The sequence below is a fragment of the Seriola aureovittata genome, chromosome 1 (genome assembly GCF_021018895.1).
Source record: "Seriola aureovittata isolate HTS-2021-v1 ecotype China chromosome 1, ASM2101889v1, whole genome shotgun sequence".
Taxonomy (NCBI): Eukaryota; Metazoa; Chordata; class Actinopteri; order Carangiformes; family Carangidae; genus Seriola; species Seriola aureovittata.
In genome coordinates this window covers 8,048,285-8,063,313 of record NC_079364.1, presented here as the reverse complement: position 1 = coordinate 8,063,313, position 15,029 = coordinate 8,048,285, and the positions used below count along the sequence as shown (strand labels likewise).

Genomic DNA, 15,029 nt, shown 5'->3' with positions numbered 1-15,029 from the left:
CTGTAGAAGAAATTGCTTTTCATGTCAAATCTTTTGACCGCAAATGCACTCACTAACACCCCTCATCTTTACACAGACACTCACACACACACACACAAAATGTCATGGGCAGAGCTGGGTTCAGTGTGAGCCCCGCCCTCTCTCCCTCCTCAGCCCTAATCAGATTGTTTTCAACTGGACTCATGGGGTCTGCGGCTCCGTGTCTCCAGAGATTTCTCCACACAGTTTGTCCTTTATTCGCGCAGGATGTTTTCTTCATGCCAGCCAATGCTGCTTGTGATAACATTGATAACATTTTTTTTCTTTTGTCCCAACTTTTGCTGAATAATGAGGAGGCACTGCCTTTCTGTTGATAATGGAAATGACCTGTTTGATTTCTCTGGCTGTGTTTATCCAGTGTGCCGCTACGCCTGCCACAGAAAGTGCTGCCAGAAGACAACCACCAAATGCAGTAAGAAGGTGAGTCGGCCATAGTGTGTACCAACACAATAATGTCCCATGACATTAATTGTATTACTGTGGGTCTATGTACAGTAGCTCTCTCTGTCACTTGATATGCGGGAGGCCATTGTTGTAAAAATCCAAGACTTAGTAGGCTGAGTTTTGTGGGGTTTTTTTTCTCCAATTTTTGTATATAAAAATACTGGTCTTTATTGCTGTGTGCATGTGTATTCATGTATATATACACCACATGTCTGAGTATATTTGTTTGTGTCTGTGAACAGTTTGATCCAGAGCTCTCCTCCAGACAGTTCGGAGTGGAAGTTTCTCGTCTGACTAATGACGAGAGGACGGTGCCCCTGGTAGTGGAGAAGCTTATTAACTACATTGAGATGCATGGCCTCTATACTGAAGGAATATACAGAAAGTCAGGCTCCACCAACAAAATTAAGGAGCTCAAGCAGGGACTGGACACAGGTAACTTTGCTATAGATTACAGCTAACAGGTGAATGATGCAAGCTGGCTTAAAAAAGCTGAGAAACATTGGTGGGAAAGGATTAAATGTGATTTGGTTTCTGTCTGTCCTTCCAGATGTGGACAGCATGAGTCTGGATGACTACAACATCCATGTTATTGCTAGTGTTTTCAAGCAGTGGCTGAGAGACCTGCCTAATCCTCTCATGACATTTGAACTGTATGAGGAGTTTATACGTGCCATGGGTGAGTGGTCGACATCAGGCATCCAACTCTTATTATGTTTGACACTGTAGATTCTGTCCACGATAAGAATGCATTATTGCAAACAGCAGAAGATACATTTGTTTGCTGTAGCAGCAAATGGTGATTTATCTTGCGGGAACGTCTCTCCAGGTTTGCAGGATAAAAAGGAAATGATCAGAGGGGTGTATTCAGTTATTGACCAGCTAAGCAGAACTCACCTAAACACTCTGGAACGCCTCATATTTCATCTTGTCAGGTAACAAAGAAAAGCTGTTCTTAATCTTACAGTAGGATTAATACATGAGACTGCTTTATTTCCATCCTGGTAGACTATTCTAATACTGAGTTTATTGCTTTTAGGATCGCCTTGCAAGAAGACACGAACCGTATGTCAGCCAATGCCTTGGCTATAGTTTTTGCTCCTTGTATCCTGCGCTGTCCTGACACCATTGATCCACTGCAGAGCGTCCAGGACATCAGCAAGACGACTGCGTAAGTCTTTTCTATCAAATTATTTCTTTGCTTCATCTAAGAAAGTGTGGGTTGAGATGGGGCACGCTGGCATTTCAGTGGGGGCGTGCATGACCAGGAGGAAAAATTGGAGTGGTACTAAGATTGAATTAATCTGTTTCATGTGGGAACAATAAACAAAACTCTTTTTCATGGCCATCAAATCCAATTTATCAAGATTTATTCAGATGGCACAAGTACAATTTGAACCTGTTTTTGAGAAGACTTTTGGGAAGAGAAATGTTAACAAAAAGAAAGGTGATGCTTGGAAAGTAAACACATCAGTCAAAACTAAAGTCAACTGAAGTTGTTCTCATCTTCACTGTCAGAACAGCCTCGTGTCGTTCTTGTCACTACATCATAATTACTTTATTTCAATGAAATAATGTTTCATTTGGCTTGCTTTGCTGCAATAATGGTTGATAAATTAATGAATGGGATGGGGACATGGATTGTTTCCAAAGACAGGCTTGATAGAAAACAACTGAGAATGACTGGGCAAATAGAAAAAGGGAGGCACATACTGTATAAATAAATACCATACTGTGATATTGCTAAGTAATTCCAGTCATTCTGAAGTGGTTTTGTCTCTCGCCATCCCTCCTCAGGTGCGTAGAACTTATCATTTGTGAACAGATGAATAAGTACAAAGTACGACTAAAGGACATCAGCACCCTGGAGTTTGCTGAAAACAAGGCCAAGTGCAGACTGACCCTCATTCGACGGTCAATGGTAAGATCAAATTACATGATTAATCACACTGTTATCAGAATCTCATAGTCACAGTGACTCATTGCTTAATCTACCTGACTGAGCCAACTCCTTCATTCCTATATCTTCCCCTGATTTCCTCCTTCTCTAAGCAGTTTTTCTCTTGCTCCAGATTCTCTCCCCTAACCTGTCCTTTCTTTTACCCAGAGACCCGTACTAATAGCTGTTAGGTTTATGAGCATAGCACGCACTAGGGTATGTATACACACACCATGGATTGCATTCCCAAGCCATCATCCATTGGTGATGTTGATGTGGTACTGATCACTGTACAGTCGTATCTTTTCAAAAATTAACATCTTCCTTCTTCATCCCTAAAGCATGAGTCATCACTTTACTGTCTCTGATTCTGTTTTCTTTTTTGCTTTGTTTGATTTTTTATTTTTTACTTTAATTTTGTAACTGTCTTTTGTGGATGCAAGAAAAGACATTATACAACCATGCAGTAGATTCACATAATGTTATGTGGAGTATGGAACATACAAAGTGAAAACTTTTTGTGTATTCTATGACTTAAAATCTATAAAGCTTAACTTCTAAGAAAACTCTGATTCCTATCTTTTTTGTTTCTCACTTTTGCTCTAAGCAGCCAAACGCAGCTAAAAAGGTAAAGTTTGTGTCTCATTGTGCTGTACCCACCTTTGAGTTTGATGAGTCTCTTTAGTGCTGCTGTACTGTTTTAAGCACAGCTTGTCATGTGGTTCTATCACTGCATGTTTGAGACAGTAGCTTCTTGCTTAAAGTGGTGAAATGTACCATATATAACAGCATAACTGCTTTCATTTAGTGGTCGTCAACTCTTTTTATGAAGCACAAATGCAATATTCACATTAGTGAGAAAAAAAACTGCCCTTGATTTGTTTCTCAGGGAAAAGGCCACGTGCAGCGACTAAGCTACCACACGCCTTCGCCTCCAGTAAGTCCCCGGTTGCCCTCTGTGGCCAACACTGTGGTAGAAGAGAGTGGTGGTGAGGAGGGAGCGGACTCGTTTGCTGAAATCTCCGAGCATCAGCAGGCTGCCATGCAGCAGGAAGAGAGAGTGCTGACAGAGCAAATTGAAAGCCTGCAGAAAGAAAAGTAAACTCCATCACTGCACTTAAAACTCAATTTACAAAAATTAACCTTACTATTTTGCATGTACTATTAATGTTAGCTGTGTCTCACCATGTGCGCTCAGCCCATTGTTTAATCAGGATGTTTGCCTGTGCAGAGAGGAGTTGACGTTTGAGATGCTGACTCTGGAGCCACGAGCATCAGATGATGAGACCCTGGAGTCAGAGGCCTCTATCGGTACAGCTGACAGTTCTGAAAACCTCAATGTTGACTCTGAGGGAACCATTTCTGACTTCTCTGGTATGTCAAAATACAGGGAATCATAATTCATTTATGAGAAAAAAGTGGAAAAAATAGTTTTAAAAAACTTAACTTCTATTTGCCTTTCATTGCAGAAAGAGGTCCAGTGTTGACTTCCCCCTGGCCTCGGAGATCTGACGGGAGGAGCCCCCGACGCCGTGCTCTCCACCGGCAGCCTGACTCTCTGGACTCTGTTGACTCTTGCTCCAGTGTGTCCTCCTACTCGTCCTCATCACACTTCCACCCATCGTCCTCTTCCTCCTCTGCCACGACCCGGCGCTTTCGTTTCCACTCCAAGTCTCCCTCCCTAGGCTCAGGTCCAGCCCAGTCTCAGGCCCAGGCTCTGAATGCATCTCACGCCTCCCGATGCGACAGCATAGACAGAAGCCCTACAGGAGACCAGAAGGGTGCATATGACGAAAGGCCCCAGTTTACCAGCCGAGGCACGTTCAATCCAGAGAAGGGCAAACAGAAACTTAAGGGGGCCAAGCATTCAACCCAGGGGCACTCAAGAGATGGCGGTGGCCATGGCAGGGACCCTCCAGACATACCACAGCAGCTGGTATTATATGGCAGTAATGAATTCATGGTATGAAGAACACTGGGACACCAAAGCACTCCTTATCCAACTCCCTGGCAGGCAAAGATGTTCTCAATGGGAGGTAACGTAGTGGCGACTGATCTCCACTTCTCAAAGCACTCTTGCTTAGCCTTTCTTCGTTGAAGTCTGCAAAGAAGTGTCCCCAAGTGCCGTGTATAGTGTTTCCACCTCCACAGGGGGGAGATGTTTGGCAGATGGATGGGTATCAGTGGAAGGGCTCCTCTTCTGTAGACTAAACTGCAACCCATGCTCTCACAGTGCCTTGGCAGCACTTTACTCAGCGCCAAGAGGAGACACACTGAGCAGGAGGACAGAGAAAAGGGAACATTGAAATACACAGAAGACCACTCAGCATCAGGGAACGACACAGAGCTGGAAAGCCAAAGCGGTGAACTACAGCATATGAGAAGAAGTCAGGCAACATCAGGCGTGACAGATGTTACAGTGAAAATAAAGCTCTCCATTATTAGCTGCTTTATGAGTTTACAGTTCATAACAAGGAGTGTAAGCAGTGGTTGCTCTGTTATTACAAATTTATTTTTCCCTTATTTAATAAATTTTAATGTCACAGAAATTCTTTATAGCATATAATATACAGGTATAAATACTGTACAAAGCCGGAACACCAGCCTCTGCTGGGTAGTTGAAGTCAAATATTTATCTTTTTGGAGTATCTTGGACAGAGATGTACGGATTTGGGCAGTGGATGGTTTATGTGTGTGAGTGTGTGTGTGTTTGCATTTGCCAAGCGGTCATGCGTGACTGTATGTATGTGTGAGAAAGAGAGAACCACTTCATGTGTTTTAAGTTTGTGCTGCTTTTTTTTTTTTTTTTTTTTCCCCCTTACAAGGGAAATACCGCCATCAAAGGGACCAAGTCAGCTGGTGTGTATTCCAGCCAAGGGGATCCCAGCTCTGTAAAGAATGTCGGATGTGTATAAAATCCATGCATTCACTGCTTAACAGCCATACAACAATTGTAATGTACAGTACAGTTCATATGTACAGTATAGTGGACAAATGCCATTCTATTCTTGAAATCTATTGTTACCCCTTGCTCCCGAACCCATCCCCACTTCCTGTCTCTAAAGTGTTTGCTCAATAGCAACCAAGCAAGAACATAAAATCACAATGTCTTCTGTCGTTATTAATGAAAATGTTTATGTTTTTGTCATTTGTCTACTTTTTAAATATTTATTTTTCAGGCCTGTGTTGAAATAGTTAACACTTTGACATAACTGCAAAATTCCAATCATAGATAATGTATTAAAATAAGACATTTGGACATGTCACAGTAGAAAAAGAACACGTGTTACTATTAGCACTAGTAATGGTTCCATTATATTCAAAGGTCCCAGAAAGCCACGACTGTGCGCACGTGAGCCAGCACAGCCAACACAGGAGACAAGTACTTTTCCACTAAGAGGCAAGTAAATAGGTGTTTTCCAGAGTTAAAAGGCAGCAGCAGCATTTAAGAAAGCAGCAGATAACATTGTAAAAAAAAATATAAAAGAAACAAAATCACATCAAAAGAAATAACCTAAATAGGACAGGCCTATACTAAGAAATTCCCATTTTCTGAGTTAGCTTGTTGCGTCCTTAAGTTTTAAAAGGTTGTAGAAAGTATTTAACTACATTTATTCAAGTACTGTTATTAAGTACAAATTTGAGGTGCTTTTATTTTACTTGAGTGTTTTATTTCTGTACTTATTCCACTACATTTCAGGGGAAAATATTACTGTGATAAGTACTTTTTACTTTTCTCTTACTTTTACATATAAAATATATGAAAAGGCTCATAGAATATGATGAACCGCTACAGATTAAACTCATTACTATAGTTCTGTTGTCAGCAGTACTCAAGATTAGAGCTGAAATGATTAGTCAATTAAATGATTGATTCAATTATCTTAATTATTTTGTAATAATCTTGTGGTGTGGACTACTTTTCAGCGATAATAGGCATTCATCATGCGTCACTTTGGGTTCTGGGTAATTGTTAAGATATTTCTCACTAGTTTCAAAAGTTTTACAAACCAAACATTCAGTTGAATAATTCAGAATATAATAAGCAGATTACTCCATTATGAAAATGGAGTTAAAGCCTTAGTATATAAAATAGTTAAAAATTAGAGGCACCTCACCTTCAACAGCAAAATGTTTGCACCTTAATGCATGAGTAATGAGGGACCATTTTTCTGTTTTGAGTAGTTTTACTTTTTACAGTTGAAGTACACTGTCCTGGTTATACTTAAAAGTAACATTTGAATGCAGGAGTTTTACTTGGAGTACTTTCACAGTGTGGTATTAGTAGTAGTTTTACTGAAGTAAAGGATCTGAATATTTGCTTCACAACTGAAAAGGAGCTCACTTTGTACGTTCACCACAATGGACTGAATTCAGACTGTCACGAGAACTGCGCATTTGAAACCAATTGACGTTATGTCTAAAAATAAAGGAAGGCTAAATTGATTAGAAGTGACTCCGGACAACCTCCGGTGACGCTGTGCGCCATTCGAGCGGCGCATGCGCAGAGGCCCAGTGTCACAGCAGCACCATCAGGACTCTGGAGCCGTCGCAGCCGTCAGGGAAGACGGGGACTGTCGTTTTGTTTATTTCACAAAAGGTAAACTTTTCTCTGCAATGTCGGGATTTGACAGCAACCCCTTCGTCGACCCAGTGGACGTTAACCCTTTCCAGGTGAGACTGTTGTATCATTTCATCTCTGCGAACCCAGTTTTTGAGAAGGTTTTTCGTGTGAAGTGAAGACTGAGATAGTGCTGCTACAAAAACCTGTTTGGTTGGTTGCTGGGTTTGGCCTCAGCATTTCCTGGCTTAAGAATCGTCCCTATTATGAAGTATGACACGTTGAAGTCCAATCTTAGACTAAATATAACTATTATCTGTAAAACCGTGTATTTACGCTGTACGTGGGCTGTTAACTTACCTGCACAGGTAAGCATACCCACGAACAGGTGCCTGCTGCCATGTAGCCATCAACTGTGACTCCTATTCAATGCGCCATTGATAAAAACCGAGTGATTAATTTTGTAAATCAAATCTACAAGGGGCATTGTGGGATTTAATGGTGCGATTTACAGGATCTTCATTAGTGGTGTGTTCTTGTTTTTAGTGTAATTATCACACCGCAGTGTTTTCACATCCAATAGCTCCAGGCAGTTATGTTAATGTCAGGTGAACATGTCCTTGTCACATATTTACTTAAAACAAAAAGCACCTTTCGCTTGTTCAGACCTAAGAAATTGTGTTTTAACTGAGACAAATGTGATCCAGAGTCAAGAGTCTATTAATAGTTAATGTGGTGTGAGACAGCTTGGCGTTCAAGTGCTCTTCCTGGACTGGTTGCGACTCTCTTGGGGACTCTCTTGAACAGTGCTTACTTCACACAAGCAGCACCAAATAACACATCATAACATTAAGCTATGTTTGGTCTCTTTTTCAGGATGCCTCAGTCACACAAGCCACCAGCGGAGGCAGTGAACACCTCGGGGAGTTCAACCCATTCTCTGCAACTGACACGGTTAGCTACTCTTTTTTTTTTAATGATGTGATCATGGACACATTATGAGACGATGGGCCTTTGGGCACAGACACAGGTCCCCCCACCCCTCCTACATTAAGAGCAAGACCCCTAAAACTAAAAGTGGTACAAAACGACTGCAAATAATGCTGACGTGTAGTCGTTTTGTATCTCTTTGTGGTCATTTTATGTCTCTCTGTGGTTCTTTTGCATCTGTTTATGGTCATTTTGTGTCTTAACGTGGTCATTTTTTTCTCTTTCTGATCGTTTTCCATCGGTTTATAGTAGGTTGACTGACATTACAACAAGAAATGTTAACAGTCACTTCAAACAAAGGCTCTGGGCCATGGGCCCCCTGACTTTTTGGGCCCCTGTGCATAGTTGGCCGTTTTAAGTAATCCCTTCATGGATGTGCTGTATAGGTGTTCATCGCTGAAAGGTCATTTACACATTTAAAAAGAAATATTGCTTCAATCGTTTAACAGGGAAACCACTCAGGCACGACCATCCCCATCTCTGCAGCCTCCTCTCAACCTGCTGTACTACAGACGTCTGTGGAGCAGAGTGCACAAGTGAGTCACACACAAGACCCACACGTTTACAAATAAAGGAAATTAAATAAGCAGGGGTGAAGTCACATCTCAGTCGTTTTATATTTCAGTTGAGATTAACTAACCAGAGAGAGGGAGCTGACTGTGACTTTGAATATTCAAAATAATAGATCAAGATTATAGAGGTAGATTACAGTTTTGACTTAATCAAGAGTGTATTGTGATAGAAGAAAGTGGAGCCTAATCAGTTATTAATGTTTGGGGCAAAGATCAACATTTGAGAATTGAAGAAATAAAGAATTGTTATATAGGCTGCTTTTGGTGCAATATCTTGGCCAGCATATACACCAATATTAATATTTGATTTGATTTCTATTTGTTATCAGAATATTTGTCTGAGAATTATCTTGCATTCCAAGGTGTGCCATTGTTTCACATGCAAAACTAAACAAATACAACAAACATACGGTCTATTACACAGATATTAAGAATAAATAGCTGCACTTGTATCATTTTAATCGCTTACTTTCACATTCATTGCTTAGACTTTTAATAGTGAGTCAGCAGTTACAATCTGATAATCAGTTCGTTGGAGTTGTAGTGATGCAGTGCCAGTATTGGACACGGTGTTAAAAGTGCAGCTCTTCCATCACTCATCAGGCCACTGCAGCTGCTGCCCAAGCTAACCTGATCAAACAGCAGGAGGAGCTGGAGAAGAAAGCAGCAGAGCTGGACCGGAAGGAGCAGGAGCTACAGAACAGGAACACAGGCAGAGCGAACCCTGGAAGTAAGTGCCTGCAGTTGTTCAAAGCTGTGAAATATGTTTTATATATATATATGAACTATAAGAATGGACACGCCACTCATGATAATCAAATTGTGAAATCTTTGTCAGCTAAAGAGAACAACTGGCCACCTCTTCCCAACTTCTTCCCTGTGCGGCCCTGCTTCTACCAGGACTTTGAGGAGGAAATCCCTGAGGAGTACCGCAGGATCTGCAAGAGAATGTACTACCTCTGGATGTGTATGTACAGCTACATGCGGTTTTTCCTCAATACCTCCTCAGACAACAAACGTTGCGTTGTTTTTGAATATGAAAGAGTCATTGATCTGCAGGATAGTATGGTTTACATTTGATGGTTTTGTATGTAAACAAGCCCATCTCCGTTTAAAACAAAAAAATGAGATATTTTCAGATGCATGTATCAGCACTTCCTGCCTTGTTGATGCTTTTGAGACGGAGATGGATCAAGATTGTTGCACGCCTCAGCGCAAAAATCCTGTAGGTTGCAAGGCTGGCAAATATCAGCAGCTTTCCATCGTGATTTTACTTCTCTTTACTTCTCTAATTTCTCTAAAAGGGACTAAAGATGGTTGACCAGAAAAATCCACACATACCTGTTTTTTTAGCTGTTCTAAAGCAGAGTCATGCGTGATAGTTACTACTCCACTACTCTCAGCCCAGTTCATTTATTTCCTGTGTGTCTTTCCAGTCCATAGTGCCACTCTCTTCCTCAACGTGCTGGCCTGCCTGGCTTACTTCACTGCAGACGCTAAGTATGGTGTGGACTTCGGTCTGTCCATCCTCTGGTTCATCCTCTTCACCCCTGTGTCCTTCATCTGCTGGTACAGGCCTGTCTACAAAGCCTTCAGGTAACACTATGTTTTACCAGCCTTGTGCTGATGATGAAGTATTTTTTGCTTTTCTTTTCACACAGGACTGGACGTAACCACTTTGTTGTACTAGCAGTAGAAATACAGATAGATGCTGATGAACTAGTTAGCTTTTTCCCTTTTTTTTTTTTTTACTTTAATAAAACTTTGTGAACACCCTCATCCTGCAATTCTGGTAGTGAATTCAAGGAAGGATAAAATATAAAAATATTAGAAAATGCTAATATCATAATTTTCTTGCTTACAGGTCAATGTATTAGGTTTTTTCCCCCTGAAAACTTGTATTTTGGCTAAGGAGAAACATCTAAAACAGCATTTAGACTTTCACTTGACTCCAAAAATACAAAATAAAGTTTCTTTGAAGGTTGTACAGACTATTGCTTTGCTTCTTTGGCCTGCGAGAAACCTCCACTATATTTTAATTCCTGATATATGTGCACAAGTATTTAATTGGAGGGCTTTGAATTATAGATCTTGACTTGTTTTTGTGACTTGTGAATGTCTTATCTAAATAACATTAATATCATATCCTCTGCACTGTCTGTTTTTTCTCCCTAGGTCTGACAGCTCCTTCAGCTTCTTTTTCTTCTTTTTTGTCTTCTTCTTCCAAGTGGCAGTGTACATTATCCAGTCTGTGGGGATCCCCAACTGGGGAAACAGGTCAGTGGGAACCTTTTTAACTGACTAATAATCTTCATGTTGGGTGAATGTGATTCATAGTAAATGTGGGTATGCATGGGTCAGTATGTTTCTTCATTCACACCTATGCGTTTGTGTGTGTATTCTTGCCCTGTATCTCCTCTCTTGCATCTCTTTGACAGATTCCTGCTGCCCTAATTTGTCTGGGTTGCTGCTTTGTAAGTGTGTGGAACTTTTCTCTTTGGGTTACTTTTCTATATCTATATAATATATATTAGGCTTTCCTATCTTCCATCATTCACTTTTTCCAAACTTCATGCTTTTCCATTGGTTGCTGGGGCAGGTTAGGATGTTGTCTCATTTCTCTTTAATTCAGTAATTTTCATACAATTTTTTTATGCCAATAAACTTTGTTGTGTACTGTACAGTAGACACTCACTGTAGACAATATGTGAAATGACACATGGTTATTTGATTGTATGTCTCTGTTGTTGGCAGTGGATGGATCGCATCAATCTCCATGATCAACACAAACTTGGCTGTGGCTGTGGTCATGATGGTAGTCGCTGGTTTTTTCACTGTAAACGCTGTTCTTGGTGTCATCCTACTGAAAATGGTATGTAGCCAAAGCTAATTTAGACGTTTTAGTACTTCTCTTCACAAAAGGGAATATTGAACTATGTTACAGTTTGTTACAGTTTACACTTTGCGGATAATCTGATTACAATTTCAATATTAACCCGTCACATTTAATCTCTGAATCCCTGAATAGGTTACATAACCCTAATTTGAATATCTTAAAGTAAATTGCAGTCTATATATACCCTGTGTTTGCAGTCAAATTAAATAGATCGGTGCCTTGGAATTCCTTGAACTTGCCCAAAATAGAGAGTCAAACATTGTGCGGCATACATATATAAATATGGGTATTCACACTGGCTTCATATTGTTTATTCTCACTCCAACTCAGTAGGCTGCAACAGATCAAAGGGAGAAACATAACAAGAGAAACTAAAACTGGTAGTGACAAAAACTCTGAACAGCAGCTGCAATGAAAGGGCAACTATGGCATCAGAGGGAATATGAAGATTTAGAAACCGCTGAATGGATATAAAGGATCAGAAATACTCAAAGCAAGTCAGGAAGCTGGGCCTACAAACAATTGATTTGGAAAAAGTCAACACAGTCAATACAGATGATGGAGATAAGGGCAAAAAAATGGGAGGTGGAACCATTTATCTACTAGAAAAGGCAACTGTGTTTTGTGGCAACTTTTGGGGACAGTAGCACTTTGTGGTCAGTGTATTAAGACTTTTAATTTTAACAGTAAGCATGTGTGCTGTGTGGAGTCTGAAGACCATGTTGTCCCCCATTCTTTTCTGCAAATATATGCTCTTGCTCTGCAAAAAAATCATGACTACAAGTAGGAAGCAATCAGAGAGCACATACGCCAACAGAGCCTGCACAATCCTAACAATGCTATTTTAATAGAAGATATGTTTATAAAATTGTGATTTGCATCTTGACCCAAATCTGTGTCAAAATACACACATTGGTAGACAACCAACACCTTTTTGTCAAGTACAATACTTCATGAGAAAATCTGAAAACTTTTAAAACTGCCTAAAATAATCTATCTTGCAATGTTATCAAACCCTTGGGAAAAAAAATCTAGTAAACACAATTTTCCCAGTTTACTCGGAAAACTGGCTGGCTTCACTTTGATATCCCCAAATGCTCAGGTTAATGGTGAGAGCTGAGAAAAATTTCCAGTAACAGATGTGATGCATCATCTGATCTGATTTATAAACTTGTTGCTGCCCCTAACCTCTGGCTCTTTTCCCATTTCCTCAGATCCACTCTAAGTACAGGAGGACAGGTGCCAGCTTCACCAAGGCCCAGCAGGAGTTCTCCCAAGGAGTCCTGACCAACAGAACGTTCCAGTCTGCCGCAGCCAGCGCTGCCTCCTCCGCTGCCCAGGGAACCTTTGGCAGGGGCCAGGGAAATTAGACGTTTCCCTCAGGCTAGTCTCTTCTCCGACTAAATTATCAGACTAGCCATGTCACAGCATTCTTCTGGGTGTAGAGGATGGGGGTTTGATTATTTAATGAAAAGGCTACTGAGGTGTCCCCTTTCTCCACCCTTAAAGGCACTGTGGTATAGTACAGAAGAGAGGGTAGGGGTCTTATACATGCATGGATTGACTTGCACATGTCTCGATTGTTAATGAAGTCTTTAACACCCTCACCCTAATTAGCATGTTCAAACTTCATGCTATCAAAAATCAGTTTATTCTGGGAAATGTAGGAAGTCACATACTGAAGTTGAATTAAACAAGGCAAAAAAAGGAGTGGGAATTGAATTGGCAACACCTCATCACAACAAGACTCCTGGAATGCATTCAACATAGTAGACTAAAGATGGATACTACAGCAGCATCTAGAGCCTTACAGGGTAACCAGTCCATTATGCCCTTTACAATGAAATGCAACCTGTTACATGTTACACTACTGATGAACACATAAATATTTCTCTCTAAATTTTATGTTTTCATGTGTATAATACTGTATTGGATAAGCTGATGATTAATGAAGGTGATGGGGTTTTTTCTACTTTTTTGATCAGCTTAATGATTATGATGAAGTGAGACAAAACGCTCTCCTGAGGGCAAATGAAGAAGTGGTTTAACTGGTGTGTCACATTTTAATGCATGGTGACCCTCTAGAAAAACCATTATCTTTTCTGTCATAGTATGGAGCCTTGCTCCAGCCAAGTTACAGGTTTATTAATGTAAAGTTACTGACATAGCATAGAATTTAGATGTATGTACTAAAAAAAGAAAGATTAATGAGCAGAAAGAACAATATTTATTTGTAGATTATCCTTTCTTTGACTTTATCTACATAGTAATTATACTGCAGACAAAGTCATGTGTTACTGAATAGTTACAGATAGTTTATATTTGTTACTGTAACACTGAATCACTTTGTTTAGGTGTAACCTCAGGGCCTTTACACAGGTGGAACCTACCATTTTTTTGTGTGGGGGTTTAAGCACAAGGCTGTTGGTTATTAGTGTTTTGTCTGATTTAGTTTTTCTTTATAGAGAAATTTGTTTTATGGTGAAGTTTCCCCCTGACGATCAGAATGTGTAATGAGATGTGCTGTAAATATTGGTGACTTATTTAAAACATATTTACTGGAGGGGTGTTTGTTAGAAATTGCTTCTCTGTCTTAACATTCAATAAACTGACTGTTTTCTTTCTCTTGAAAATTTGGATCATGTTTAGCAAAGCCTGCCAGGTAAAGATGTAATCATACTGCACCAAATGTCTTCGCTACATGATGTAAAATACACGGAGGTAGCCCCTTGATTCATCTGTACAGAAGTGTAGCAACATAACAAGGTTATGTTCACTGTGAGTCAGTTATACAGTTTTTCTGATGATCATATTTCTGGTGATCAAATCCTCAAGTGCATTCGCTTTTTCATTATTCAAATCTCTTTCTGTTGTATCAGTTCATTCACTGTGCAGATACAAAACAATTGACTCCATAATCACTATGAAGTCACATATAAAGAAACACCCCAGGTAGAAATGAGAATAGAACGTGCAGCTGTGAGGTGTACAGATGTGTGAATGTAAGGTGGGGAAATCTGTAGATATTCTGATGTAAATGGCAGACAATATATGGAGCAGGAAATGGACTGTCTGAAATACTATGATCCTGTGTGAAATTGTGACTTGATACTAGGTGTTGATACCTTGTGATTTTCTTCTTAAGTGAAGACTTTTTGCCATAGCATGTTCTTTAAGATATACTCCAGAGGTTTTCAAACTGTAACTGAGATGTGGGAGACTAGCAGGAGATGCATGGGGGAGAAACATAAGGCTAAGATACTGTGTAGTAATGGGACATGTGCACTCAGGTGCATGGTAGTTATTGTAGAAAATCGGAGTCATAACTATCAAATTTGAATATTCAGACGGAATTCGTCATCGCAAATAAATGTCCATAAACCCTCTTAGAAATCTTATAGCTAGAAATTTCCTTACAAACATAACTTTTTCAAGTTTTCTACTGTGTCAGAGTAATTTATTGCTGTGCGTCGGAGTAATTGATTGGTGGTTGTCAGTACATCCGATGATACATATGCAAACAGGAACTGCTAAAAGCTAATTCGGCGAAAAATTCGTAATTTTTCAAAATGTAGGCAAAAAAACAAA

The 15,029-nt window shown here is 40.0% G+C and overlaps 2 protein-coding genes across 12 annotated transcripts in view; both read left to right on the top strand.

Annotated features, from left to right (window-relative positions):
- myo9aa (myosin IXAa) overlaps positions 1 to 5,522 on the top strand; it is a 100,775-nt gene extending 95,253 nt beyond the window's left edge. For 7 of the 11 annotated variants that reach the window (XM_056397482.1, XM_056397804.1, XM_056397722.1 and 4 more), the window contains 11 exons: positions 398 to 459; positions 726 to 918; positions 1,034 to 1,162; positions 1,313 to 1,418; positions 1,523 to 1,654; positions 2,281 to 2,404; positions 2,591 to 2,638; positions 3,033 to 3,050; positions 3,312 to 3,520; positions 3,654 to 3,796; positions 3,892 to 5,522. In XM_056397482.1, the coding sequence (XP_056253457.1) occupies positions 398 to 459; positions 726 to 918; positions 1,034 to 1,162; positions 1,313 to 1,418; positions 1,523 to 1,654; positions 2,281 to 2,404; positions 2,591 to 2,638; positions 3,033 to 3,050; positions 3,312 to 3,520; positions 3,654 to 3,796; positions 3,892 to 4,391 (1,664 nt within the window). In that variant the 3' untranslated portion in view covers positions 4,392 to 5,522. The remainder of the gene's footprint in view (positions 1 to 397; positions 460 to 725; positions 919 to 1,033; positions 1,163 to 1,312; positions 1,419 to 1,522; positions 1,655 to 2,280; positions 2,405 to 2,590; positions 2,639 to 3,032; positions 3,051 to 3,311; positions 3,521 to 3,653; positions 3,797 to 3,891) is intronic. The other 4 variants (XM_056398033.1, XM_056397396.1, XM_056397645.1 and 1 more) reach the window with 2 other exon arrangements.
- A 1,407-nt stretch (positions 5,523 to 6,929) lies between these two features.
- On the top strand, positions 6,930 to 14,065 carry scamp2l (secretory carrier membrane protein 2, like). Its single transcript, XM_056378391.1, has 9 exons — positions 6,930 to 7,096; positions 7,860 to 7,937; positions 8,423 to 8,509; positions 9,149 to 9,275; positions 9,384 to 9,512; positions 9,982 to 10,141; positions 10,721 to 10,822; positions 11,300 to 11,417; positions 12,656 to 14,065. Exons 1-9 carry the CDS (start codon positions 7,040 to 7,042, stop codon positions 12,809 to 12,811), a joined length of 1,014 nt encoding a protein of 337 aa, XP_056234366.1. The 5' UTR covers positions 6,930 to 7,039; the 3' UTR covers positions 12,812 to 14,065.
- The last annotated feature ends 964 nt before the right edge of the window (positions 14,066 to 15,029 follow it).